Source organism: Salmo salar, chromosome ssa07 (genome assembly GCF_905237065.1).
Source record: "Salmo salar chromosome ssa07, Ssal_v3.1, whole genome shotgun sequence".
Taxonomy (NCBI): Eukaryota; Metazoa; Chordata; class Actinopteri; order Salmoniformes; family Salmonidae; genus Salmo; species Salmo salar.
The window spans coordinates 62,956,883-62,983,531 of NC_059448.1; the positions used below are offsets into that span (position 1 = coordinate 62,956,883).

At 43.3% G+C, this 26,649-nt stretch overlaps 1 protein-coding gene across 1 annotated transcript in view; it reads left to right on the forward strand.

Annotated features, from left to right (window-relative positions):
• LOC106576617 (receptor-type tyrosine-protein phosphatase beta) overlaps positions 1-26,649 on the forward strand; it is a 135,592-nt gene that overhangs the window by 91,760 nt on the left and 17,183 nt on the right. The window contains exons 13-20 of the mRNA XM_045722529.1: positions 2,984-3,127; positions 3,405-3,681; positions 3,907-4,013; positions 11,800-11,905; positions 12,464-12,544; positions 24,868-24,885; positions 25,076-25,157; positions 25,350-25,440. Coding sequence (XP_045578485.1) covers positions 2,984-3,127; positions 3,405-3,681; positions 3,907-4,013; positions 11,800-11,905; positions 12,464-12,544; positions 24,868-24,885; positions 25,076-25,157; positions 25,350-25,440 — 906 coding nt within the window. The remainder of the gene's footprint in view (positions 1-2,983; positions 3,128-3,404; positions 3,682-3,906; positions 4,014-11,799; positions 11,906-12,463; positions 12,545-24,867; positions 24,886-25,075; positions 25,158-25,349; positions 25,441-26,649) is intronic.

The window sequence follows — 26,649 nt, forward strand, 5'->3', positions numbered from 1 at the left end:
CACTCAGTTCCAGGTTGAATGGTGTTTTCAGGTTTCTGTTGTTTTCCAGAGCATTTGCTGTGCCGCGTTGGAATAATAGTCTTTGGTAGTAAGCCTTCCAGGTGATTCCGTAATTCAGTCCAAAGTCAGGTTGTAGGTTTTGAGTTTTGGTTTGGAGTGAAGGTTATATTGTAGAGGGTAGCATCCTGTACATGTTCCTGACAATCTCTCTCTCTCTCTCTCTCTCTCTCTCTCTCTCTCTCTCTCTCTCTCTCTCTCTCTCTCTCTCTCTCTCTCTCTCTCTCTCTCTCTCTCTGGCTGCTAGTTTGTATAGGAAATCACTTGGCCACCATCAGCTGTCTGTCTTCAGCTTGACTCAGGATAATGCCAAAGATTTGCCCTCTGGAGTGGCTAAGTGCAGGCTACCAAGTGGTCAATATCAGCTGCCAAAGTGACAATGCCATTATCAGATGAGAGAGGAAGGCTATAGTAGCTAGAACGGTTCCTGAAGTCTGTCATTGCTCATACAACTGCACCAAAGGCCCCTCTAGAAGACTTTAGGTGAATCCCGAAAGGCCCCCCCCTATTCACTATAAGGCCCATAGGGCTCTGGACTATATAGGGAATAGGGCTCTGGTCAGAAGTAGTGCACTATATAGGGAATAGGGCTCTGGTCAACAGTAGTGTACTGTATAGGGGATAGGGCTCTGGTCTAAAGTAGTGCACTATATAGGGAATAGGGCTCTGGTCAACAGTAGTGTACTGTATAGGGGATAGGGCTCTGGTCTAAAGTAGTGCACTATATAGGGAATAGGGCTCTGGTCTAAAGTAGTGCACTATATAGGGAATAGGGCTCTGGTCTATTCCAGACGCAGCCCCTGAGACTGATTAGAACACTAGTAGGAAGTAGACAGGAGGTAGGAAGGCATCTGATGTCATCTAAAGTGGACAGGAGCAGGGTGACGTGTATAGGGGAGCATTGTGGAAGCAAGACATCCCTGTTAGCGGGTGCTAACCAGCCTAACTGTGGCTGTGCTGCCCCCCTACGGAAGCTACAGCCTCAGGAACACATTTAAATACTGATATCCTCAAAAAGCTCAGAACACCTGGGAGAGCAGCAAAGAGAGAGAGAGAGTGGGAGAGGGTGAGGGAGGGAGGGAGAGAATGATGGAGATGACACAGAGGGGGGTGATGAGAGGAATGAGAGCAGAAAAGAGAGATAGAGAGAGAGATTTAGAGAAATAGGCTGCTAGGCCAACTCAAATCCTCTCCCCTCCTCACCCTCTGCCTCCCCTAGGGGGATGGAAATGCCAGAGATTTGTGTTGTTTCTCTTTTCCGGAGGGAGGGAAGGAGGGAGGTAGGGAGGACGACATCATCATAACCAACAGAACATAATTAGATCAGTGGAGACGGTGCCATATTAACTAATACATCCTCCAGATGGCCTCAATGGATGGGACCAGGCATGGTGTTCTCTCTTTCACTCTCTCTTTCTCCCTCTCTCTACTCTCCTCCACCTCTCTCTCTACTCTCCTCCACCTCTCTTTCGCTCTCTCCCTCTCTCTACTCTCCTCCACCTCTCTCTTTCTCACTCTCTCTCTCTCTCGCTCTCTCTCTACACTCCTCCACCTCTCTCTCACTCTCTCTACTCTCCTCCACCTCTCTCTCTCCCTCTCTCTACTCTCCTCCACCTCTCTCTCTCTCTCTCTCAACTCTCCTCCACCTCTCTCTTTCTACTCTCCTCCACCTCTCTCTCTCTCGCTCTCTACTCTCCTCCACCTCTCTCTCAACCTCTCTCTCTTTCTCACTCTCTCTACACTCCTCCACCTCTCTCTCTCTCGCTCTCTATCTACTCTCCTCCATCTCTCTCTCTCTCCCTCTCTCTACACTCCTCCACCTCTCTCTCTCTCCCTCTCTCTACTCTCCTCCACCTCTCTCTCTCTCACTCTCTCTACTCTCCTCCACCTCTCTCTCTCTACACTCCTCCTCCTCTCTCTCTCCCTCTCTCTACACTCCTCCACCTCTCTCTCTCTCTCTCTCTCTCTCTCTCGCTCTCTACTCTCCTCCACCTCTCTCTCTCTCACTCTCTCTACTCTCCTCCACCTCTCTCTCTCTACACTCCTCCTCCTCTCTTTCTCACTCTCTCTACTCTCCTCCACCTCTCTCTTTCTCGCTCTCTCTCGATCTCTCCTCCTCTCCTCTCTCTCTCGCTCTCTACCTCCTATCTCTCCCTTTCTCTCGCTCTCTCTCGATCTCTTTCTCCTCTCCTCTATCTCTCTCCTCTCTACCTCTATCTCTCCCTCTCTCTGTGTCTTTCGCTCTCTCTGTCTCTCTCCCTCCTCTATGTAAGTGGACAGATTTACTAGTGCCATTCACAGCGTGGTTTATAAGGAGGCAATGAGCTTTCACACTTCTGTCAAGAGCCCTGCTGTTTCACTGTCTAACTGTACAACGAGACGAGCAGATACAAACAGAGAGAGAGAGAGAGAGAGAGAGACCCTATCAGGTGAGACTTAAAGAGGACCTGGTTGTCCAGAGAATCCAGAGACCACATGTAGTGGATGGGAAGAAATGGGACCAATCCAATTACAATCTGTCTCACTGCTAATCAACCAAAGAAACAATACAATATCACCTTGTCTGAGCTGGGCCTGATATAGAGATACAGTGGCATACATACAAATGCTGGAAAAGCAGTAGGAGTGTGATTCTGGGTCTAACAGGGGCCTATTGTCAAGTCAATCATTATTTGTCCCATAGCAGGGGAAATTGAGTTAGCAGTTTTGATATGTAATCGATATGATACGACATATATGATACAAGAGGAGACACATGGCAGCATATTTCTAGAACAAGGATGGCCAACCCTCCCCTGCAGAGATACTGGGTGTGCAGGCTTTAGTTCCAGCCCTACTCTTACACATCTGATTCAGCCAATCAAAGTCTGGATTATTTGACAGACACACCCCTTGAACCAATCGCCTGTCTGTTTTCCCCCTTTAGGCCCGCCCCCTACCACAATACGGGTCAATGAGAGGGCGGTACGCATCACCCCCTCCACCATTTTGTTCAAGTTCAACTGCAGCTGGTTCAGTGACGTCAACGGAGCCGTCAGGTTCTTCACTGTCATCGTGGCTGAGTCCAATGGTAAAGCTTCCTCTTTATTTACAGCTTCATACGATTGTCCTTTCTCAATACGGCTCAATTTATTTTCTACACAATTTCCTTTCTTACTTTAACATAATGTTGGATATGTCTGATAATGATTCTGATGAAATGAAATACATTTGAACATTTGAATTTGAAAAACGTCTAAATATAATTGATGAGGGAGTGAAAGAGAGCTTTAAAAGGAGAGCTGAAGGGGATTTAGTACACTTTTGAATCCATCCAACTTTATTATTCACTCTTGTACCCGTCACAGACAATGAAGTCCTGCAGACAGAGCAGCTCCACCCTCTACCTTCCTTCCAGGACTACAGAACCAACAGCTCCGTGCGGGCCTACCAGACAGGCTACTTTCCCAGTGGCTGTGCCCAGGAACAGGGAATGGGAGCTGGGCAGGTGTTTGAGGTCAACCTGGGGGCGGGGCTGGATCGCCTGGGAGGGCCTTGTGATTCAGAGGAGGATCATGATAACGATCACAACAGTGATCTCTACCACTTCTGTGATGGTCCTCTCAAGCCTAAGACTGCCTACAGGTAAACAATAATATGGCCCCACACAAATCAAATACTTTACCTAGGTTTGAATTACTTTAAAAAAATGACCATCCTCATCAAGTCTTACAGGCCATACTAACCCTTGACCTTGTCTAAGAGGGCAAAAGAAAGCAGTATATTATAGCCATTTATGCTCAGCAGGGAAATAATCTGATGTAAATTGATAGTAATGGAGTTAATGGCTGTTCTCTGTTCTCTGTGCAGAATAAGTGTCCGTGCCTTCACTCAGCTGTTTGATGATGACCACAGAGAGTTCCTCCAACCTCTCTACAGGGACACCTTCCTGTCTCCACCCATCAGGACACAAGCAGGTGAGCTTTACCTCTGATCCTGGCCCTCTCATTCTCCTCTCCTTCCCTTTCTCTCCATTACTCTGACACTTCCTGTCTCTACCCATCAGGACACAAGCAGGTGAGCTTTACCTCTGGTCCTGGCCCTCTCATTCTCCTCTCCATCCCTTTCTCTCCATTACTCTGACACTTCCTGTCTCCACCCATCAGGACACAAGCAGGTCAAGCCACACTATATACCCCTCTACCGCTGACCCTCATCCTCTAATCTCTCTCTCTCTATCTTCTCTCTCTCGCTCTCTTTCTTTCTCTCTCTCATCCTCTCTCACCACCCCCCTCCATTCTCTCTCTCTCTCTCTCTCTCTCTCTCTCTCTCTCTCTCTTCTTGTTGTCTGATAAAAAAATAAAAATCTTAACAAGACAATCTGTATAATAAAACAAATCTCTGACCTTTCCAACCTGTTCTAAACTTACATGCAGGTGCACTGATTAAATGCTGCCCATGTACTTTAGCTCATCCATGACTCAAAATACAATGCATTCGGAAAGTATTCAGACCCCTTGACTTTTTCCACATTTTGTTACGTTACAGCCTTATTCTAAAATGGATGAAATCGATTTTTTTCCAGAAATATTACATTTAAATAAGTATTCAGACCCTTTACTCAGTACTTTGTTGAAGCACCTTTGGCAGCGATTACAGCCTCGAGTCTTCTGGGGTATGACGCTACAAGATTAGCACACCTGTATTTGGGGAGTGTCTCCCATTCTTCTCTGCAGATCCTCTTAAGCTCTGTCAGGTTGGATGGAGAGTGTCGCTGCACATCTATTTTCAGGTCCGGGCTCTGGCTGTGCCACACAAGGACATTCAGAGACTCCTGCGTTGTCTTGGCTTTGTGCTTAGCGTCGTTGTTGGAAGGTGAACCTTCGCCCCAGTCTGAGGTCCTGAGCGCTTTGGAGCAGGTTTTTATTAAGGATCTCTCTGCACTTTGCTCCGTTCATCTTTCCCTCGATCCTGACTAGTCTCCCAGTTCCTGCTGCTGAAAAATATCTCTACACATGCTGCCACCACCATGTTTCACCGTAAGGATGGTGGCAGGTTTCCTCCAGACGTGAAGCTTGGCTTTCAGGCCAAATAGTTCAATTTTGGTTTCATCAGCAGAGAATCTTGTTTCTCATGGTCTGAGAGTCTTTAGGTGCCTTTTGGCAAACTCCAAGCAGGATGTCATGTGCCTTTTGCTGAGGAGGGGCTTCCGTCTGGCCACTCTACCATAAAGGCCTGATTGGTGGAGTGCTGCAGGGATGGTTGTCCTTCTGGAAGGTTCTCCCATCTCCACAGATGAACTCTGGAGCTCTGTCAGAGTGACCATAGGGTTCTTGGTCATCTCCCTGACCAAGGCCCCTTTCCCCCGATTGCTCAGTGGCCAGGCGACAACCTCTAGGAAGAGTCTTGGTGGTTCCAAACGTCTTCCATTTAAGAATGGTGGAGGCCACTGTGTTCTTGGGGACCTTCAATGCTGCAGAAATATGTTGGTACCCTTCCCCAGATCTGTGCCTCAACACAATCCTGTCTCGAAGCTCGACAGACAATTCCTTTGACCTCATGGCTTGGTTTTTGCTCTGATATGCACTGTCAACTGTGGGACCTTATATAGAGAGGTGTGTGCCTTTCCAAATCATGTCCAATCATTTGAATTTACACCAGGTGGACTCCAATCAAGTTCCAGATATATCTCAAGGATGATCAATGGGAACAGGATGCACCTGAGCTCAATTTCGAGTTTAATAGCAAAGGGTCTGAATACTTATGTAAATAAGGTATTTCTGTTTTTATTTTTTTATAAATTTGCCAACATTTCTAAAAACCTGTTTTTGCTTCGTCATTATGGGGTATTGTGTGTAGATTGATGATGGAAACAAATGTTTTATACATTTTAGAATAAGGCTGTAACGTCACAAAGTGTGGAAAAAAGTCAAGGGGTCTGAATACTTTCAGAAAACACTGTACACTGGCAGTAACAGCCACCTATTACAGCAGTGAGATTGTGTTGTGTGCAAGTACTCTCATCCACTGATTTAGACATTAAACCCTGCAGTGCTATCTGAGAATATAGTGCTTTAATCTCCTGCTCAAATGGTTCCTATTTCTCACTCACCTCTGCTCTGTCTTAAACATTGATCCATCACATATAGAACCAGTAACATGGAGAAAATTAAAACAACTCACTCTGCTCCCCTGATTCAAATAAAAGATTGGGGAAGGGATGCAAAAGTTTTGATAGAGGACACTAACTAGTAGTCACAGTAAGGGGTTTATTACTATATTCACTGTCACAGTAAAGGGTTTATTACTATAGTCACTGTCACAGTAAGGGGTTTATTACTATAGTCACTGTCACAGTAAGGGGTTTATTACTATAGTCACTGTCACAGTAAGGGGTTTTACTACTATAGTCACTGTCACAGTAAGGGGTTTTATTACTATAGTCACTGTCACAGTAAGGGGTTTATTACTATAGTCACTGTCACAGTAAGGGGTTTATTACTATAGTCACTGTCACAGTAAGGGGTTTATTACTATAGTCACTGTCACAGTAAGGGGTTTTACTACTATAGTCACTGTCACAGTAAGGGGTTTTATTACTATAGTCACTGTCACAGTAAGGGGTTTATTACTATAGTCACTGTCACAGTAAGGGGTTTATTACTATAGTCACTGTCACAGTAAGGGGTTTAACTACTATAGTCACTGTCACAGTAAGGGGTTTATTACTATAGTCACTGTCACAGTAAGGGTTTATTACTATAGTCACTGACAAAGTAAGGGGTTTATTACTATAGTCACTGTCACAGTAAGGGGTTTATTACTATAGTCACTGTCACAGTAAGGGGTTTTACTACTATAGTCACTGTCACAGTAAGGGGTTTTACTACTATAGTCACTGTCACAGTAAGAGGTTTATTACTATAGTCACTGTCACAGTAAGGGGTTTTATTATTAATATAGTCACTGTCACAGTAAGGGGTTTTACTACTATAGTCACTGTCACAGTAAGGGGTTTTACTACTATAGTCACTGTCACAGTAAGGGGTTTATTACTATAGTCACTGTCACAGTAAGGGGTTTATTACTTTAGTCACTGTCACAGTAAGGGGTTTATTACTATAGTCACAGTAAGGGGTTTATTACTTTAGTCACTGTCACAGTAAGGGGTTTATTACTATAGTCACAGTAAGGGGTTTTACTGCTATAGTCACTGTCACAGTAAGGGGTTTTACTACTATAGTCACTGTCACAGTAAGGGGTTTATTACTATAGTCACTGTCACAGTAAAGGGTTTATTACTATAGTCACTGTCACAGTAAGGGGTTTATTACTATAGTCACTGTCACAGTAAGGGGGTTTATTACTATAGTCACTGTCAGAGTAAGGGGTTTATTACTATAGTCACTGTCACAGTAAGGGGTTTTATTACTTTAGTCACTGTCACAGTAAGGGGTTTATTACTATAGTCACTGTCAGAGTAAGGGGTTTTACTACTATAGTCACTGTCACAGTAAGGGGTTTTACTACTATAGTCACTGTTACAGTAAGGGGTTTATTACTATAGTCACAGTAAGGGGTTTTATTACTATAGTCACTGTTACAGTAAGGGGTTTTATTACTATAGTCACTGTCACAGTAAGGGGTTTTATTACTATAGTCACTGTCACAGTAAGGGGTTTATTACTATAGTCACAGTAAGGGGTTTTATTACTATAGTCACTGTCACAGTAAGGGGTTTTACTACTATAGTCACTGTCACAGTAAGGGGTTTTACTACTATAGTCACTGTTACAGTAAGGGGTTTATTACTATAGTCACAGTAAGGGGTTTTATTACTATAGTCACTGTTACAGTAAGGGGTTTATTACTATAGTCACTGTCACAGTAAGGAGTTTTATTACTATAGTCACTGTCACAGTAAGGGGTTTTATTACTATAGTCACTGTCACAGTAAGGGGTTTTACTACTATAGTCACTGTCACAGTAAGGGGTTTTATTACTATAGTCACTGTCACAGTAAGGGGTTTATTACTATAGTCACTGTCACAGTAAGGGGTTTTATTACTATAGTCACTGTCACAGTAAGGGGTTTTACTACTATAGTCACTGTCACAGTAAGGGGTTTATTACTATAGTCACTGTCACAGTAAGGGGTTTTATTACTATAGTCACTGTCACAGTAAGGGGTTTATTACTATAGTCACTGTCACAGTAAGGGGTTTATTACTATAGTCTCTGTCACAGTAAGGGGTTTTACTACTATAGTCACTGTCACAGTAAGGGGTTTATTACTATAGTCACTGTCACAGTAAGGGGTTTTACTACTATAGTCACTGTACCAGTAAGGGGTTTATTACTATAGTCACTGTCACAGTAAGGGGTTTATTACTATAGTCACAGTAAGGGGTTTTACTACTATAGTCACTGTCACAGTAAGGGGTTTATTACTATAGTCACTGTCACAGTAAGGGGTTTATTACTATAGTCACTGTCACAGTAAGGGGTTTTACTACTATAGTCACTGTCACAGTAAGGGGTTTTATTGCTATAGTCACTGTCACAGTAAGGGGTTTATTACTATAGTTACTGTCACAGTAAGGGGTTTTACTACTATAGTCACTGTCACAGTAAGGGGTTTTATTACTATAGTCACAGTAAGGGGTTTTACTACTATAGTCACTGTCACAGTAAGAGGTTTATTACTATAGTCACAGTAAGGGGTTTTATTACTATAGTCACTGTCACAGTAAGGGGTTTTACTACTATAGTCACTGTCACAGTAAGGGGTTTTACTACTATAGTCACAGTAAGGGGTTTTACTACTATAGTCACTGTCACAGTAAGGGGTTTATTACTATAGGCACTGTCACAGTAAGGGGTTTTATTACTATAGTCACTGTCACAGTAAGGGGTTTATTACTATAGTCACTGTCACAGTAAGGGGTTTTACTACTATAGTCACAGTAAGGGGTTTATTACTATAGTCACTGTCACAGTAAGGGGTTTATTACTATAGTCACTGTCACTGTAAGAGGTTTTACTACTATAGTCACTGTCACAGTAAGGGGTTTATTACTATAGTCACTGTCACAGTAAGGGGTTTTACTACTATAGTCACTGTCACAGTAAGGGGTTTTATTACTATAGTCACTGTCACAGTAAGGGGTTTTGCAACTATAGTCACTGTCACAGTAAGAGGTTTATTACTATAGTCACTGTCACAGTAAGGGGTTTTATTATTATAGTCTCTGTCACATTGGAGAACACTAAACATGATGACAGACTGACCATGGAGAACACTAAACATGATGACAGACTGACCATGGAGAACACTAAACATGATGACAGACTAACCATGGAGAACACTAAACATGATGACAGACTGACCATGGAGAACACTAAACATGATGACAGACTAACCATGGAGAACACTATTACTATAGTCACTGTCACAGTAAGGGGTTTTACTACTATAGTCACAGTAAGGGGTTTATTACTATAGTCACTGTCACAATAAGGGGTTTATTACTATAGTCACTGTCACAGTAAGGGGTTTTACTACTATAGTCACTGTCACAGTAAGGGGTTTTATTGCTATAGTCACTGTCACAGTAAGGGGTTTATTACTATAGTTACTGTCACAGTAAGGGGTTTTACTACTATAGTCACTGTCACAGTAAGGGGTTTTATTACTATAGTCACAGTAAGGGGTTTTACTACTATAGTCACTGTCACAGTAAGAGGTTTATTACTATAGTCACAGTAAGGGGTTTTATTACTATAGTCACTGTCACAGTAAGGGGTTTTACTACTATAGTCACTGTCACAGTAAGGGGTTTTACTACTATAGTCACTGTTACAGTAAGGGGTTTATTACTATAGTCACAGTAAGGGGTTTTATTACTATAGTCACTGTTACAGTAAGGGGTTTATTACTATAGTCACTGTCACAGTAAGGGGTTTTACTACTATAGTCACAGTAAGGGGTTTATTAGTATAGTCACTGTCACAGTAAGGGGTTTTATTAGTATAGTCACTGTCACAGTAAGGGGTTTATTACTATAGTCACTGTCACAGTAAGGGGTTTATTACTAAAGTCACTGTCACAGTAAGGGGTTTTACTACTATAGTCACTGTCACAGTAAGGGGTTTTATTACTATAGTCACTGTCACAGTAAGGGGTTTTATTACTATAGTCACTGTCACAGTAAGGGGTTTTACTGCTATAGTCACTGTCACAGTAAGGGGTTTATTACTATAGGCACTGTCACAGTAAGGGGTTTTATTACTATAGTCACTGTCACAGTAAGGGGTTTATTACTATAGTCACTGTCACAGTAAGGGGTTTTACTACTATAGTGACAGTAAGGGGTTTATTACTATAGTCACTGTCACAGTAAGGGGTTTATTACTATAGTCACTGTCACTGTAAGAGGTTTTACTACTATAGTCACTGTCACAGTAAGGGGTTTATTACTATAGTCACTGTCACAGTAAGGGGTTTTACTACTATAGTCACTGTCACAGTAAGGGGTTTTATTACTATAGTCACTGTCACAGTAAGGGGTTTTGCAACTATAGTCACTGTCACAGTAAGAGGTTTATTACTATAGTCACTGTCACAGTAAGGGGTTTTATTATTATAGTCTCTGTCACATTGGAGAACACTAAACATGATGACAGACTGACCATGGAGAACACTAAACATGATGACAGACTGACCATGGAGAACACTAAACATGATGACAGACTGACCATGGAGAACACTAAACATGATGACAGACTAACCATGGAGAACACTAAACATGATGAGAGACTGACCATGGAGAACACTAAACATGATGACAGACTAACCATGGAGAACACTAAACATGATGAGAGACTGACCATGGAGAACACTAAACATGATGACAGACTAACCATGGAGAACACTAAACATGATGACAGACTGACCATGGAGAACACTATTACTATAGTCACTGTCACAGTAAGGGGTTTTACTACTATAGTCACAGTAAGGGGTTTTATTACTATAGTCACTGTCACAATAAGGGGTTTATTACTATAGTCACTGTCACAGTAAGGGGTTTTACTACTATAGTCACAGTAAGGGGTTTATTACTATAGTCACTGTCACAGTAAGGGGTTTATTACTATAGTCACTGTCACAGTAAGGGGTTTTACTACTATAGTCACTGTCACAGTAAGGGGTTTATTACTATAGTCACTGTCACAGTAAGGGGTTTTACTACTATAGTCACTGTCACAGTAAGGGGTTTATTACTATAGTCACTGTCACAGTAAGGGGTTTTACTACTATAGTCACAGTAAGGGGTTTTATTACTATAGTCACTGTCACAATAAGGGGTTTATTACTATAGTCACTGTCACAGTAAGGGGTTTTACTACTATAGTCACAGTAAGGGGTTTATTACTATAGTCACTGTCACAGTAAGGGGTTTATTACTATAGTCACTGTCACAGTAAGGGGTTTTACTACTATAGTCACTGTCACAGTAAGGGGTTTATTACTATAGTCACTGTCACAGTAAGGGGTTTTACTACTATAGTCACTGTCACAGTAAGGGGTTTTACTACTATAGTCACTGTCACAGTAAGGGGTTTATTACTATAGTCACTGTCACAGTAAGGGGTTTATTACTATAGTCACTGTCACAGTAAGGGGTTTATTACTATAGTCACTGTCACAGTAAGGGGTTTTATTCATGGATTTTTGTGTGTTATTGTTTTCTCTCCCAGAGCCCCTAAGCGGAGTCATCGAGGGCATCAGCGCTGGAATGTTCCTCATCGGAATGTTGATCGCCGTCATCTCCCTCCTCGTCTACAGGCAGAGAGTCCGTAAAGTGTGAGTGTCTGTCCAGGACTGGGATGTTTAACCTTGCCTGAGACCTGAAGACCTGTGTTACCTCTCTGGGATAATGCCTAGGCTTTAGCTCAGTGGGTTAACACAGTTTGATACTCCTTTGGGGACACAAACAAAAATAACGCTGGAACTCACATGTAGATGTATATTTCATCTGTCTTGAGCTATTAGAGCTACAACACACTGATTTAATGGTCAGCATCATCAATCTCAGTCTACCAATGATGTCTAACCTTATTGTAGAGTCCAGAACCTATCATTTATCACGCTAATGATTGTGTAATTAGGAATTATGTATAAATGACTGAAGAATGAGTAATTTGCTGCTGGACAGACGTGTGTGTGTGTGTGTGTGTGTGTGTGTGTGTGTGTGTGTGTGTGTGTGTGTGTGTGTGTGTGTGTGTGTGTGTGTGTGTGTGTGTGTGTGTGTGTGTGTGTATTGTGCTACTCATTCGGGCAAATCTAATACATTTTTACAAATTGAGTTAAAAAAATATATAGATTTATAGTTGAATTGATTGCATGGTTGTGTGTACACAGGGCAGTACAGGAGAGCCCAGTGGTACGGATGAGCATGTGGAAGCAGGGGCCTACATCAGGGATGTATGTTGGAGTCAGAAGGTGAGACACACAGAATCCTTTTTCCCTTTATACGCTTCCCCTTGGTGACATCATCCGCAATCATAACATTCAGTTTCACTGGTAGGTGGATAACATGCAGGTCTATTTACCAATCAGACCCAGTGACCAAGCTAGCGTAGCTACCCTTCACCAATGACCAAGCTAGCGTAGCTACCCTTCACCAGTGATCAAGCTAGCATAGCTACCCTTCACCAATGACCAAGCTAGCGTAGCTACCCTTCACCAGTGACCAAGCTAGCATAGCTACCCTACACCAATGACCAAGCTAGCGTAGCTACCCTTCACCAGTGACCAAGCTAGCGTAGCTACCCTACACCAATGACCAAGCTAGCGTAGCTACCCTTCACCAGTGACCAAGCTATCGTAGCTACCCTTCACCAATGACCAAGCTAGCGTAGCTACCCTTCACCAGTGATCAAGCTAGCATAGCTACCCTTCACCAATTACCAAGCTAGCGTAGCTACCCTTCACCAGTGACCAAGCTAGCGTAGCTACCCTTCACCAGTGATCAAGCTAGCATAGCTACCCTTCACCAATGACCAAGCTAGCGTAGCTACCCTTCACCAATGACCAAGCTAGCGTAGCTACCCTTCACCAGTGACTAAGCTATCGTAGCTACCCTTCACCAGTGATCAAACTAGCATAGCTACCCTTCACCAATGACCAAGCTAGCGTAGCTACCCTTCACCAGTGACCAAGCTATCGTAGCTACCCTTCACCAGTGACCAAGCTAGCGTAGCTACCCTTCACCAGTGATCAAGCTAGCATAGCTACCCTTCACCAATTACCAAGCTAGCGTAGCTACCCTTCACCAATGACCAAGCTAGCGTAGCTACCCTTCACCAGTGACCAAGCTATCGTAGCTACCCTTCACCAATGACCAAGCTAGCGTAACTACTGTTGATGATTAGTTATTTGAGAAGGAGACAAGTCAAGACGTTGGACCGGGTGATTCAGTTTATAGTAAGGCAGTTTATTATGAGACAAAGATATTTGGCAAAGCGTGCACGGACTCCTTCGTTTAGCTCATAGGGAACTAGCAGAAGAGAGCCCCGAAACATAGTGTACATCCAATTTATACAATGAAATAACAGTGTGTTGACGTTGAGTCTAGTAGGTCCGCTCTCCTGACTGGTCGATGAGTGGAGGGACGGTCCACTCTCCAGGTGGTGTCGACTTCCCATTGGCCCTTGGCAGTGTCCTTTGTCCTCGGAGTCCAACACACCTAAGTGTGTGTGTGTGTGTGTGTGTGTGTGTTTCTGGTAATTCGTGTCTGGGTGCTTGCGATATTCATGGAATGTTGTTCTTTACACCAGTGGTCAGTTCGTGTGGCTAGGGCTTAAGTCAGCCATCTGTCTCTGGGTGTGGTCGTGATTGGTATCAGTTGGTCGCTCAATATGTCTCTGGAATTTTGTTGTGTGCTGTTGTGAAACATGTTGTGCAAATGCCCTCCTTATATATCATTAGGTAAAACATTAGATTATCTTTATTACAAATCCCCCTCTTCACGTCTGCAAGACGTGACAAAAAAGAACAATCTGCGACACAGCGGGAGTGAAAACAAACAAACGGAAGTCAGAGACAAATGTTGTGAGTCCCCCTCTTCACGTCTCACCTCAGCAGATAGCTTGTCAAGTCTCAATAGGGATTAAAATCATATCATTTCCATTACAATCCACCCATTTTGCTAGATATTTCACATACATTATAACACATCTATTTTGATTGGATTCAGAAATTTCACACAAATTCAAACTAATTCATGCATCCCAATAGATGGTCTCATCTAACATGTGCTCCTCATATTTGAATGAATCCTCCACCTTGCTCGGCGGTAGGTACTTGTCATCTCATTGATCTGAACTTTGACTCGGTCCGTAGCTCACCATCTGCTCCGTTATCATCGCTCTAGAGTTCTGGTGATTAAACCTCTTGCACACGGGACCAAACAACAACCACACAACCCAATCACACTCATACAGGTGAAAGCAGCCCATAATACAGTTCTTGCAACACTTTTCCATTTCCCAAACATGATCTGTGTTATCAAAAATGTACGTACAGCAATGAACCTAATCATTCTACCTACACCATCCTCTTTGCCCGTAACCTATCGAGAGTCAGTCTATTTTACCAGGTCATGAGGGAGGTGGCGGATAATTGGTCAGAGAACCTCTTTACTGCATCCCCTGTTTCATTCATGAATCTCTGTTGATTAAAATATGTCATTAATTCAATCCACATTATTATTTATTGTCAACTACCAAAATAATGTAGTGTTAAAGCCTTCACATATTTGATTCATAGCTTTGTATTCATCTGGAACTTCCCTGAGGATGCCAATAGCATCCATCTTGTAAAGCTACTCCCATCCTGGTCAAAACTCCTCCTGTGCCTACTTTAGCCTCCTATAACTGGCCTCTGATGACTAACTCGAACTGGTTAGACCAATAACCCCAGGGCGCAATTCCTAACCACCCTTTGTGGTAATTTCTGTCGTATGCGTCCTTTGCTGGTACTAGCCCACCCTTCATCAGTTATAGGTGCTATGAGGTTACACATTTTCTCCTGTGCTTTCAAACCTAAGTCAGTCATATTAACAATTACCTTTCCAGCCATTAAAATCATCTTAATTCTCGGTGCCATTTTTGTATCTATAACACTGGTATTCATCCGGAATTTAGGTGAACCGAGGTGGGTTGGCTGAGTACTTCAATCTGGCCAACCCATATTCCTGTACAGTTGTCTGCTTCCCCAGGAAATTGTTTAATGTTTACCTTAAAGTCTACATCTTGATCTTCTTTGATTCCTTATTCTGTACGTCACTCATCAGTGTATTATATAGTTTATCTTTTACTTCTTCTCCATGACAACGGTAACCTATGTTTAGTACCAGTAGGTGGTGGATCTGAATATATCAGAAAGATTAGACTATGATGCAGCTCAGAGTTTCTACTCTTCCCAAAAACCGTCAACCCTCTCCTGCCCTTAGTCTCTCTGCTTGGTACCACCCCATACTCACACCTCTAGGAGCACACACAGTGATGAACGGTCGGGATAGGGAATCTTCGTTAAGGAGGTAACCCCCGGACCCTGTTGGTATCGGTTCTTCTCCTAACTCTGTGTGTGATCATCAGTGCTCATATGTGTACATACCTTCTTGCAGTGGATAACGTGGACCCAAGTGACTCTCTCAGCTTTTCTAATGGCAAAGGCAGTGGTTTAACAGCACCTGGTATGGGCCTTCCCCACGGGGCTGCTTCCCGTCTTTTCTCCTCAGGGACTGGATCCACACCCAGTCTCCTGGTTGGATTGAGTGAATCACCTTCTCCTGTAAGTCACCTGTTGAACACAAAATCTTGGACATACGGGTTGGGTTAACAAACAGTCTTCTCATGTGCTCTGCTAGAATATCTTTAACTTCTATGTCTACCTGTTCTGGTATCTCTATTCTCCCTAACTCTGGCATTCTATAGGCTCTACCTGATTAGCTAAACTGTCATCCATCATTTAAAGAGATAGATCCCAGTATCAACACTAGGGATTATATCTTGTCCTAATATTCTAGCTACCATAATCATGTCCACCAAGTAAGTTGGGAACACTTCTACCCATTTGCTATACTTATCTGTTACTGTTAAACACCCCTTCTTCCCCTCAATTCGGAATAGTTCAATAAGTCCATTTCCAAATGTTGGAATGGACATTCTACAAAAAATGTTTTTGTTCTAGTAGCATCCTATCCTGTTCTATCGCCTGCTCTACCATACTCCCCCTATTTATACATGGCTCAAGCCATGTATCAATTTTGCTGCATTTCTTAACAATGTCTTTTGTAAGGTTAGTAAATTATCCTTATGTCAGCCCTTCTCTTGTAGGATTGCCCCCTTTCATATACCACATGTCCAATTCTCCCTGGGGCATTCATCCTTAGGTACCCTGTGCATTTCTCTATCAAGTGTCCTATCTTCTTTAAGATTGAACAACTTCTTTCAACTAAATTATCATATCTTTTCCTAGCGAATTTTACCAAACATAACTTAAAATCAAAACTATAATACATGCCTATGGAGCCGATAGTCTCTCCATGTATTAATATCCTAACTAAATGAACCTAACTAAATTATCCTGCTATCTTCTATTCTTATGTCTTTTCTGTCTCTCCCAGTGTTATTTCTGTCCTCACCTGTTTATAATTTAACTATGCTGGTCTCCACTCACTAACCGTTATCTAATTCTATGTTACTTTTATCTTCTCTTCCTTGTTTATGCTCTCCTCCTTCTACTTCCAACCCATCAAGGTCTCAGCAGTGCAGGGGAGTACTAAATGTCTCATGGTCTTATTACATAGCTACTTACATTTATCTCGATACCCTCAATAATCCTGGATTCCCTACAGATGTCATATATTCCTGTCCTGTTGGCTTAAGTCTACCATTATTAACCTGTTTTATCAACAAAATATAATATTACTATTATATTAATTCCACAGTCTTGTTGTGTTAAATCTCTTCCACTAAATACAACCACAGCTGACTTCCTAAGGGAAAATAAACTTATCTAGATAATGTAAAAAGTACCCCTACTTATCAAACGATATTCACGTAACATAATCAGATCAAAATGACTAATCTGAACTACTCCCCAAAGAAAAATTATTGTACCCTTTTCGTCATTTTGTCTTCTCATTGGTTCAAATTATCAATTGTGTCTAAGAACTTTAACTCCATCATAATTATCAGTTCTCCTAGCTTCCTTAAAGTTAGTATCCCAAATGACCTTAAATTCACCATCCAATGGCTTTTCATTGCGGCTGATCAGACCACAAAAGGAAAAGTCACCAGTGGGGTCAAAAAGTCATAACCCCTTTTCAGAACCGTTTTTTCTTTCTTACTACATTAGACAAATGAAAGCTAATAACCTTATCTACATTTCGTATCTCAAGTTCCCAGAACATTCCCTATCAAAAGAATTTCACGTGTTTAATTAAAACTCAGAAAATAAAACTTTAAAATGCCATGTGTGTCTACCCCTTTAAGATATCATGTCCCTAGGAATTTTTCCCCAAAGAGCTAAGCGCTCCATATTCCATAAAATAACACTTGGTCAGCATTTCCTCATACTACACCGATTCAGAAACCCAAAAGTTAACTACAAACAAAACCTAAAAATGCTTATACTTCCATTGTACTCCCCCCAATCATTAGTTTTAAACTTAATTGAACATGCGCTACCCTTGGATACAATACTGTACTTCAATCTATGAAACCCCATATTTTAACGTACTATTTAACCAATTTGACCCAAGATTGCTTAAAACCCTAAAACCCTTTCAGTTTGTCTGCAAACCGGCCCATTCTGTTTGCTAGGAATACCCTGCCATTATACACAACTGTGTTTAATGTGCACCGTCCCTGTTAATATAAAATTAACTCCACCTGTAATTCACCTTAATGACTTGATATATTTCCTTGCAATGTTCAATTCACTGGTGTTACTAAACAATCAATACCACGAATCAATAACCAGAATTTATCACAAAACAAAACGCTTCTTTCCCGCCAAACATAGCCCAGCGATTACCTCTTTTCAAACAGCGTTCTGCCTTTCCTCTATCACAAGATTAAAACCAATATTCCAACTGTATCTCTCTTTCGGCTTCACACTTATGAAATGTCTATGTCCTTATATGTACCATGTAAATCGCCATACTTATAAAAATAACATCATTCAACTCTTTCTCTGTATGCCATTTCCAGCAACAGAGAACGTATTATATCAAAATTCTCTCGCTATTATTTTCTAATTAGTTAGCCTTTCAATTTAAACTAATTAAGCTATCAAAACGTTACATTTATATCTTAAACAAACGCTAGCAACCGTATCTCTCCAGGCAAAACATATCTTCTTACATTTTAGTCCCATGGTGCATGGGCTGGGATCCGAACCCGGGCCTCCCGCGTGGCAGGCGTGAAAACTAAACTATTCGAATGCATACTCGGGTTCAGTGTCTTCCACCTGAAGCAAAGGAAACATTAGGCCCCTATCAGCCTGACCAGGGTCAATAGCGGTGGTGATCAGCCTAGTAGTGTACACTCACAAAAATAACAAACAGGGGAGCTGATATCCCCAGCCTCTCCCAGGGAGGGATGTACCCCGACCCTGGGCGTGGTGCCTTAGGTCGTGGAAACGGAAGCCATTGTCCCATTTTCCCCAACTAAGGTTTCAGTGGTTGGAATCGAATTTATGTAGGGCGCGCAAATCGGCCTTGGTTTCAGTCAAAGTTCTGGAAGGGGTTGGGGCTGGAGTGCAATGTGTAAGGTGGTGCCAAGGTGCTCCTGATTTACCTTTGACCTGGACAGAGTGTGAAGTAACTTCCTTCACTTCGTACAGCCCAGTCCACCTGGGTTCCAGCCACTTTCTCTTGTGGACTTTGACCCTCACCCAGTCCCCAACTTTTACCTTCAGTGGTGGCGAGTCTCCCAACAGCTCCCCCTCTTTGACCTTGCGGATCTGTGTGGAGAGAGCTGCAGAAAGTTCCGTCAGTTTTCTCACATACAGACATTACAATTTGTTGTACATCAAGGGCGGGCATATGACCTCCCTCCCTTGGTGGACCAGGCATATTCAAACCTGCACATACCTTAGCTATTTAGCCTTAAGGGTTTGAGTGGCGCGTTCCACGAGGCCCTGAGATTGGGGCCTGCACACCTACCCAAATTTGTGTACAATCCCGAATCTCTCCTCCACCTGTCTCAGGTGCTTGTTACTGATTTGCAGCCACTTTATGACTGACTTGGCCTCCTCTCGTGCCTTTGGTATTGCTCTGGTACTACTGTTACCCACCCAACAAACCTGTCTTTCACTCCCACCAGGTACCCCCTTTCCACTCGCCACGTTATCTGGGCCCCTGACGGTGTCTTCCTTTTCTCTGGTTTTCTTCCTTCTTAAACATGTGGTTCCTGTTTCTGTCCTTTTCACTTTCTGTTCCCTTCTCCACTGCTTCCTTCAAACCTTCCTCCATCACTACCTTATTGCTTTATAATGGTCCTTTCCCCCCGCTCTATCCTGTATCTTCTGATCTAAATATTCGCTAAATTTAAGTTTAATTGGTTGGCTTGTCGCCATTATGTTTTAACGATTCTAGTCCTTTTAACTTTGTAAACTTAGCCCGTCGTTGGTTAAGACCAACGATGTATTCTCGGTGCGGACACTGACTTAACTCTGGTGCCCCACCCTCGTAAACAAAGTGTTACTACTTGTCTAATTTCCCAGGCAATACCCACGGCACGGCGGCCTTTTCAATTTATTATCACAATTATGTGGACCAAATTAGGCTCTAACTTAGTGTTCGGGGTCTCAAGGAACGGACCCTTATGTTACATACAATTACTCGACAGGGATTATACACTTTCACAATTGGGTATACAAATACAATTAAAACAAATTATGACACCTTCACTGACTACCGGGCAGCAAAGAAATTGACTGACATCCGGGACGGGGTTAACAATTATAGTGTCACGTCAGAAGGAGCCCCCGGGCAGCGACTAATTCGCTGACATCCGGGACAAGATTACACAGTTGTCAAACCGAGCAGTAACTATTTTACTGACATTCGGGTAACAGGGCTAAGCAATTATAATGTCACACCGAGCAGTGAATGTTCACTGACATTCGGGACAGAGCTAAACAGTTATAACAATATTATTCTATTTTTAAATTCATCCGACTTTTCATTGGTGGTCCCGGCAGGTTGCCACTCCAGCCGTCCTCCAATGTCACGAATTATTATGCTATCAAAAGTATGTCACACAGACTCTTTATCTACTTTTAATTGATCTGAATAATATGGGTGGACTCAACTGGTTGCCACGTCAGTCGTCCCCCAAGTCAACAGATATATTCTATCAATGATGGGCCACACAGGCCGGGTCCACACAGGACGGGTCCACACAGGACGGGTCCACACAGGACGGGTCCACACAGGACTTAACTAACATAAAATCTATTCAGTCAAATATCTTTGTGTTCGGCCTTAACATTTAATTATAGTTATTACAATTTCGACAACAATTCATACTCACGCCCAGTACTACTGATCAGAATTTGGATGAGACTATAATACAATATGCAGATTTTGTTTTAACAGGCTCTGCTTACCTTATTTAGTCGAGCTTGTTGATCAGTTTCCTGGGGCGGGCAGAATCGCCGATGTCTCCTGCGAACAGGTCACCCGTCCTTACGAGATTGTCCCGGACTTGTCTCCTCTCACATCAACCATTAATGGACCGAATTCAGGAGTTTGAAACCATCCTCTGCTACCAATTCTGTTGATGATTAGTTATTTGAGAAGGAGACAAGTCAAGACGCTGGACCGGGTGATTCAGTTTATAGTAAGGCAGTTTATTATGAGACAAAGATATTTGGCAAAGCGTGCACGGACTCCTTCGTTTAGCTCATAGGGAACTAGCAGAAGAGAGCCCCGAAACATAGTGTACATCCAATTTATACAATGAAATAACAGTGTGTTGACGTTGAGTCTAGTAGGTCCGCTCTCCTGACTGGTCGATGAGTGGAGGGACGGTCCACTCTCCAGGTGGTGTCGACTTCCCATTGGCCCTTGGCAGTGTCCTTTGTCCTCGGAGTCCAACACACCTAAGTGTGTGTGTGTGTGTGTGTGTGTGTGTATTTCTGGTAATTCGTGTCTGGGTGCTTGCGATATTCATGGAATGTTGTTCTTTACACCAGTGGTCAGTTCGTGTGGCTAGGGCTTAAGTCAGCCATCTGTCTCTGGGTGTGGTCGTGATTGGTATCAGTTGGTCGCTCAATATGTCTCTGGAATTTTGTTGTGTGCTGTTGTGAAACATGTTGTGCAAATGCCCTCCTTATATATCATTAGGTAAAACGTTAGATTATCTTTATTACACTACCCTTCACCAGTGATCAAGCTAGCGTAGCTACCCTTCACAATGACCAAGCTAGCGTAGCTACCCTTCACCAGTGACCAAGCTAGCGTAGCTACCCTTCACCAGTGATCAAGCTAGCATAGCTACCCTTCACCAGTGACTAAGCTATCATAGCTACCCTTCACCAGTGACTAAGCTAGCGTAGCTACCCTTCACCAGTGATCAAGCTAGCATAGCTACCCTTCACCAATGACCAAGCTATCGTAGCTACCCTTCACCAGTGACCAAGCTAGTGTAGCTACCCTTCACCAATGACCAAGCTAGCATAGTTACCCTTCACCAGTGATCAAGCTAGCATAGCTACCCTTCACCAATGACCAAGCTATCGTAGCTACCCTTCACCAGTGACCAAGCTAGCGTAGCTACCCTTCACCAATGACCAAGCTAGCATAGTTACCCTTCACCAGTGACCAAGCTAGCGTAGCTACCCTTCACAAGTGTCTTGCTGACATCAGATGTTGGATGTCTGACCATTTTCTCCAGCTCAATGATAAAAAATTTGATGTTGTTGAATTTGACCCCCACCTTGCTAGAACTCAGATTGTAGATAACCTTGGTTGTAGATAACCTTGTAGGTAACCATTTGTCAACAAATGTAAAACCGTAGGCTTTCGGGGCGGCAGGGTAGCCTAGTGCTTAGAGCGTTGGGCTAGTAACCGAAAGGTTGCAAGTTCGAATCCCCAAGCTGACAACGTACAAATCTGTCGTTCTGCCTCTGAAGTTAACCCACTGTTCCTAGGCTGTCATTGAAAATAAGAATTTGTTCTTGACTGACTTGCCTAGTTAAATAAAGGTAACCCTGACCTAAACCTCGAGCTACATGTAAGAAAGGCTGTCCAGTCCTGCTTTTATCATTTAAGAGATATAGCTAATGTCAAGTCTTTTATGTCAGCCACTGATTTGGAGAAACTTCTACATGCGTGTATTGCCTCATGCCTAGATAACTATAACTCGCTGTGTACATGTGCCAGTCCCAAATCACTCCAGTTAGTTCAAACCGCTGCAGCTCGGCTTTTAACAGGCACCAGGAAATGTAACCATATCACACCTCATCTAGTTTCTCTAAACTAGCTACCAGTCACTTTTAGAATAGATAGTAACCTTGTATTAATCACGTTTAAGGCTAGGTTTGGTTTATTCCCAGCCTATATCTCTGATCATCCATCTCCCTATGAGCCAGGACACAGCCTGAGATCCTCTGGCAGGGCACTGTGGACCATTCATCTCCCTATGAGCCAGGACACAGCCTGAGATCCTCTGGCATGGCACTGTGGACCATTCATCTCCCTATGAGCCAGGACACAGCCTGAGATCCTCTGGCAGGGCACTGTTGACCATTCATCTCCCTATGAGCCAGGACACAGCTTCAGATCCTCTGGCAGGGCACCGTGGACCATTCATCTCCCTATGAGCCAGGACACAGCCTGAGATCCTCTGGCAGGGCACTGTGGACCATTCATCTCCCTATGAGCCAGGACACAGCCTGAGATCCTCTGGCAGGGCACTGTGGACCATTCATCTCCCTATGAGCCAGGACACAGCTTGAGATCCTCTGGCAGGGCACTGTGGACCATTCATCTCCCTATGAGCCAGGACACAGCCTGAGATCCTCTGGCAGGGCACTGTGGACCATTCATCTCCCTATGAGCCAGGACACAGCCTGAGATCCTCTGGCATGGCACAGTGGAATGGTCTGACAGAGGAGATCAGGCTGCAGATTCAGTGTCTCTTTATATCCCTGCTGAGGACACTTTTATAAAGATGATTTTAATATCTAATTTCAACTTCTGATTTTAATGTCCGATTTCAACATCTGATTTGAATGTCTGATTTCAACGTCTGAATCATAAAGAGTTGTTCATTACAACTGTACGCTCCTTGAGTTTAGAAGCACATAGAGACAAACGTGTCTTCATGTGTAATTGCACTGTAGTGAAGATTATAGGAAAGACATTACTTGAGACTTACTGAGTGACAAGCAAATACTGGAGTCACTGCCTCCCTCCTAGTCCTTCCAACTAGTGACTGACAGAGAAAAGAGATCACAAAGAGAGCACTGCTGAAATATACATGACTTAAAACCAGTGATTGACATGGGGATCAGAGCAGAGAGAAGGACTAGCAGTTCATTGATTTGACATGTAATGATAGACTGAGGCCATCTCTCCATCCTTCCCTAAATCCATCCTTCCATCTCTCCATCCTTCCATCTCTCCATCCTTCCCTCTCTCCATCCTTCTCTCTCCATCCTTCCCTCTCTCCATCCTTCCCTCTCTCCATCCTTCCATCTCTCCATCCTTCCATCTCTCCATCCTCCCATCTCTCAATCCTTCCCTCTCTCCATCCTTCCCTCCCTCCATCCTTCCCTCTCTCCATCCTTCTCTCTCTCCTCTGCTCTCCCCTTCCCTCCTCTGTCTCTCCTCTTGTCTCTTCTCCTCTGATGCCATCCAATTTTTTTCTGTCCATCGTCACACTCACTCGCAGGGAACCTTAATCAGTATGAGTGAAGGGACAGAGAGAGACGTCATTCTCCCTGTCTCTAAAAATAGATGTGTGTGTGTGTACGTGCGCTCATGTGTGCATGCGTGTGTGTTTGTGCTGAAATAATGGATGCAATCATCCACTACGTTGTTCCAGATCGATAACAGGAAGTGGTTTAAACCACTCTGTTCTGTTGGTGAACAACCATCATTGATCCCTGGGTTTTCACTCACCAACCAGCAGGCCTTGACACAGGGGAGGGACTACCATCATTGATCCCTGGGTTGTCACTCATCAGTCAGCAGGCCTTGACACAGGGGAGGGACTACCATCATTGATCCCTGGGTTGTCACTCATCAGTCAGCAGGCCTTGACACAGGGGAGGGACTATCATAATTGATCCCTGGGTTGTCAGTCACTACTAAGAGGGGATGGACAACACAGTGAACTCCTGTCTACCTCAACACACTGTCTCTGCACCAAACACTCAGTATCTAAACATAGGTCCACCACCAACAGACAGTCTGTGTAATTTCATGAACCTTCTAGGGTTGTTGTAAACAATGTAATTGCATGTTCAGGTCTCTCTTGTGAAAGAGGTCTTCGGCCCTCCATGGGCCAACCTGGTTCAATAAAGGTTAAATTAAAATAAACGAGTAAATGTAATTTAAAGGTCATTTCAGCAGAGTGGCGTAGGTCTGTGAGGAAGTAACAAGATTAATGTGTGAGGAGAAAGGGCACTCTGAATCTCTTAGTCGCCGAAACAAAATGGAGTGTGTAACAAGATAAAGGGAAATGTGTTTAACGGGAACACAGCCGTCTGATCTTACACTCTACTGCTCTTTATTTCAGCAACCGACGCGTCTCAAGGTGCGTCTACTACATCATCCATATTATCTTCTGTCTCTATAAATCCTGGATTAAATAGGATGGACAAGTAATATTACAAGTCCTATTATCTGCCCTAAAGAAATCACAATAAATCCTGTACCATAAATGTTTTTACATTTACATTTAAAGTCTCATAAATCATTTCTCTAAGATGTCTGTCTCTCCTCAGCCCAGTCAAAGCAGCCCACTTTGAATCCCACCTCACTAAACTACAGGCAGACTCCAACTACCTTCTGTCAGAAGAGTTTGAGGTAAAAAAAACTTCAGAAATGATTATCTGATAAGAGATCCCCTTATCTACAAAAAATATTTATAAGTAGTTTTTAAACTTTGAAGTATTAGTTAATAAATCAATTCTTTCTAAACTCCTGTGCTTTATTTACAAGGATTCTAGCCCATGGAGCTGCTTCACTAAATCATTCATTATTTCTATTCCCCCTCAGGATCTGAAGGATGTGGGTCGTAACCAGCCTCTGGATGCAGCCCGTCTACCAGAGAACAGGGGCAAGAACCGCTACAACAACATACTGCCCTGTGAGTAGCCTACAGAGGGGATCTAAGGATTCATGACAGAGAGAGAGAGTAAATTTACTATTTCTGCTGTGTAGACGGGTCGGGACTATTCCTCTGTGTAGACGGGTCGGGACTATTCCGCTGTGTAGACGGGTGGGGCCTATTCCAATGTGTAGACGGGTCGGGACTATTCCGCTGTGTAGACGGGTCGGGACTATTCCGCTGTGTAGACGGGTGGGGACTATTCCGCTGTGTAGACGGGTGGGGACTATTCCACTGTGTAGACGGGTCGGGACTATTCTACTGTGTAGACGGGTCGGGACTATTCCGCTGTGTAGACAGGTGGGGACTATTCCACTGTGTAGATGGGTCGGGACTATTCCGCTGTGTAGACGGGTCGGGACTATTCCTCTGTGTAGACGGGTCGGGACTATTCTACTGTGCAGGCGGGTGGGGACTATTCTACTGTGTAGACCGGTCGGGACTATTCCGCTGTATAGATGGGTCGGGACTATTCCGCTGTGTAGACGGGTCGGGACTATTCCGCTGTGTAGGCCGGTGGGGACAATTCTACTGTATATAATGCTGCTAAGTCAGGCTATACCATTGATCTCACTCTGACTCTGCAACTCTGTCGGATACAGAGCATACGTCCGAAACGGCACCCTATTCCATATATAGTGGAGCACCTTAGACCAGTTTGTACAGGGCTCTGTTTGGGAATAGTGGACTACCTTAGACCAGTTTCTACAGGGCTCTGTTTGGGAATAGTGGACTACCTTAGACCAGTTTCTACAGGGCTCTGTTTGGGAATAGTGGACTACCTTAGACCAGTTTCTACAGGGCTCTGTTTGGGAATAGTGGACTACCTTAGACCAGTTTCTACAGGGCTCTGTTTGGGAATAGTGGATTACTTTAGACCAGGGCCCTATTCCATATATAGTGGACTACTTTAGATCAGTTTCTACAGGGCTCTGTTTGGGAATAGTGGATTACTTTAGACCAGTTTCTACAGGGCTCTGTTTGGGAATAGTGGACTACTTTAGATCAGTTTCTACAGGGCTCTGTTTGGGAATAGTGGATTACTTTAGACCAGGGCCCTATTCCATATATAGTGGACTACTTTAGATCAGTTTCTACAGGGCTCTGTTTGGGAATAGTGGATTACTTTAGACCAGTTTCTACAGGGCTCTGTTTGGGAATAGTGCACTATTTTAGATCAGTTTCTAC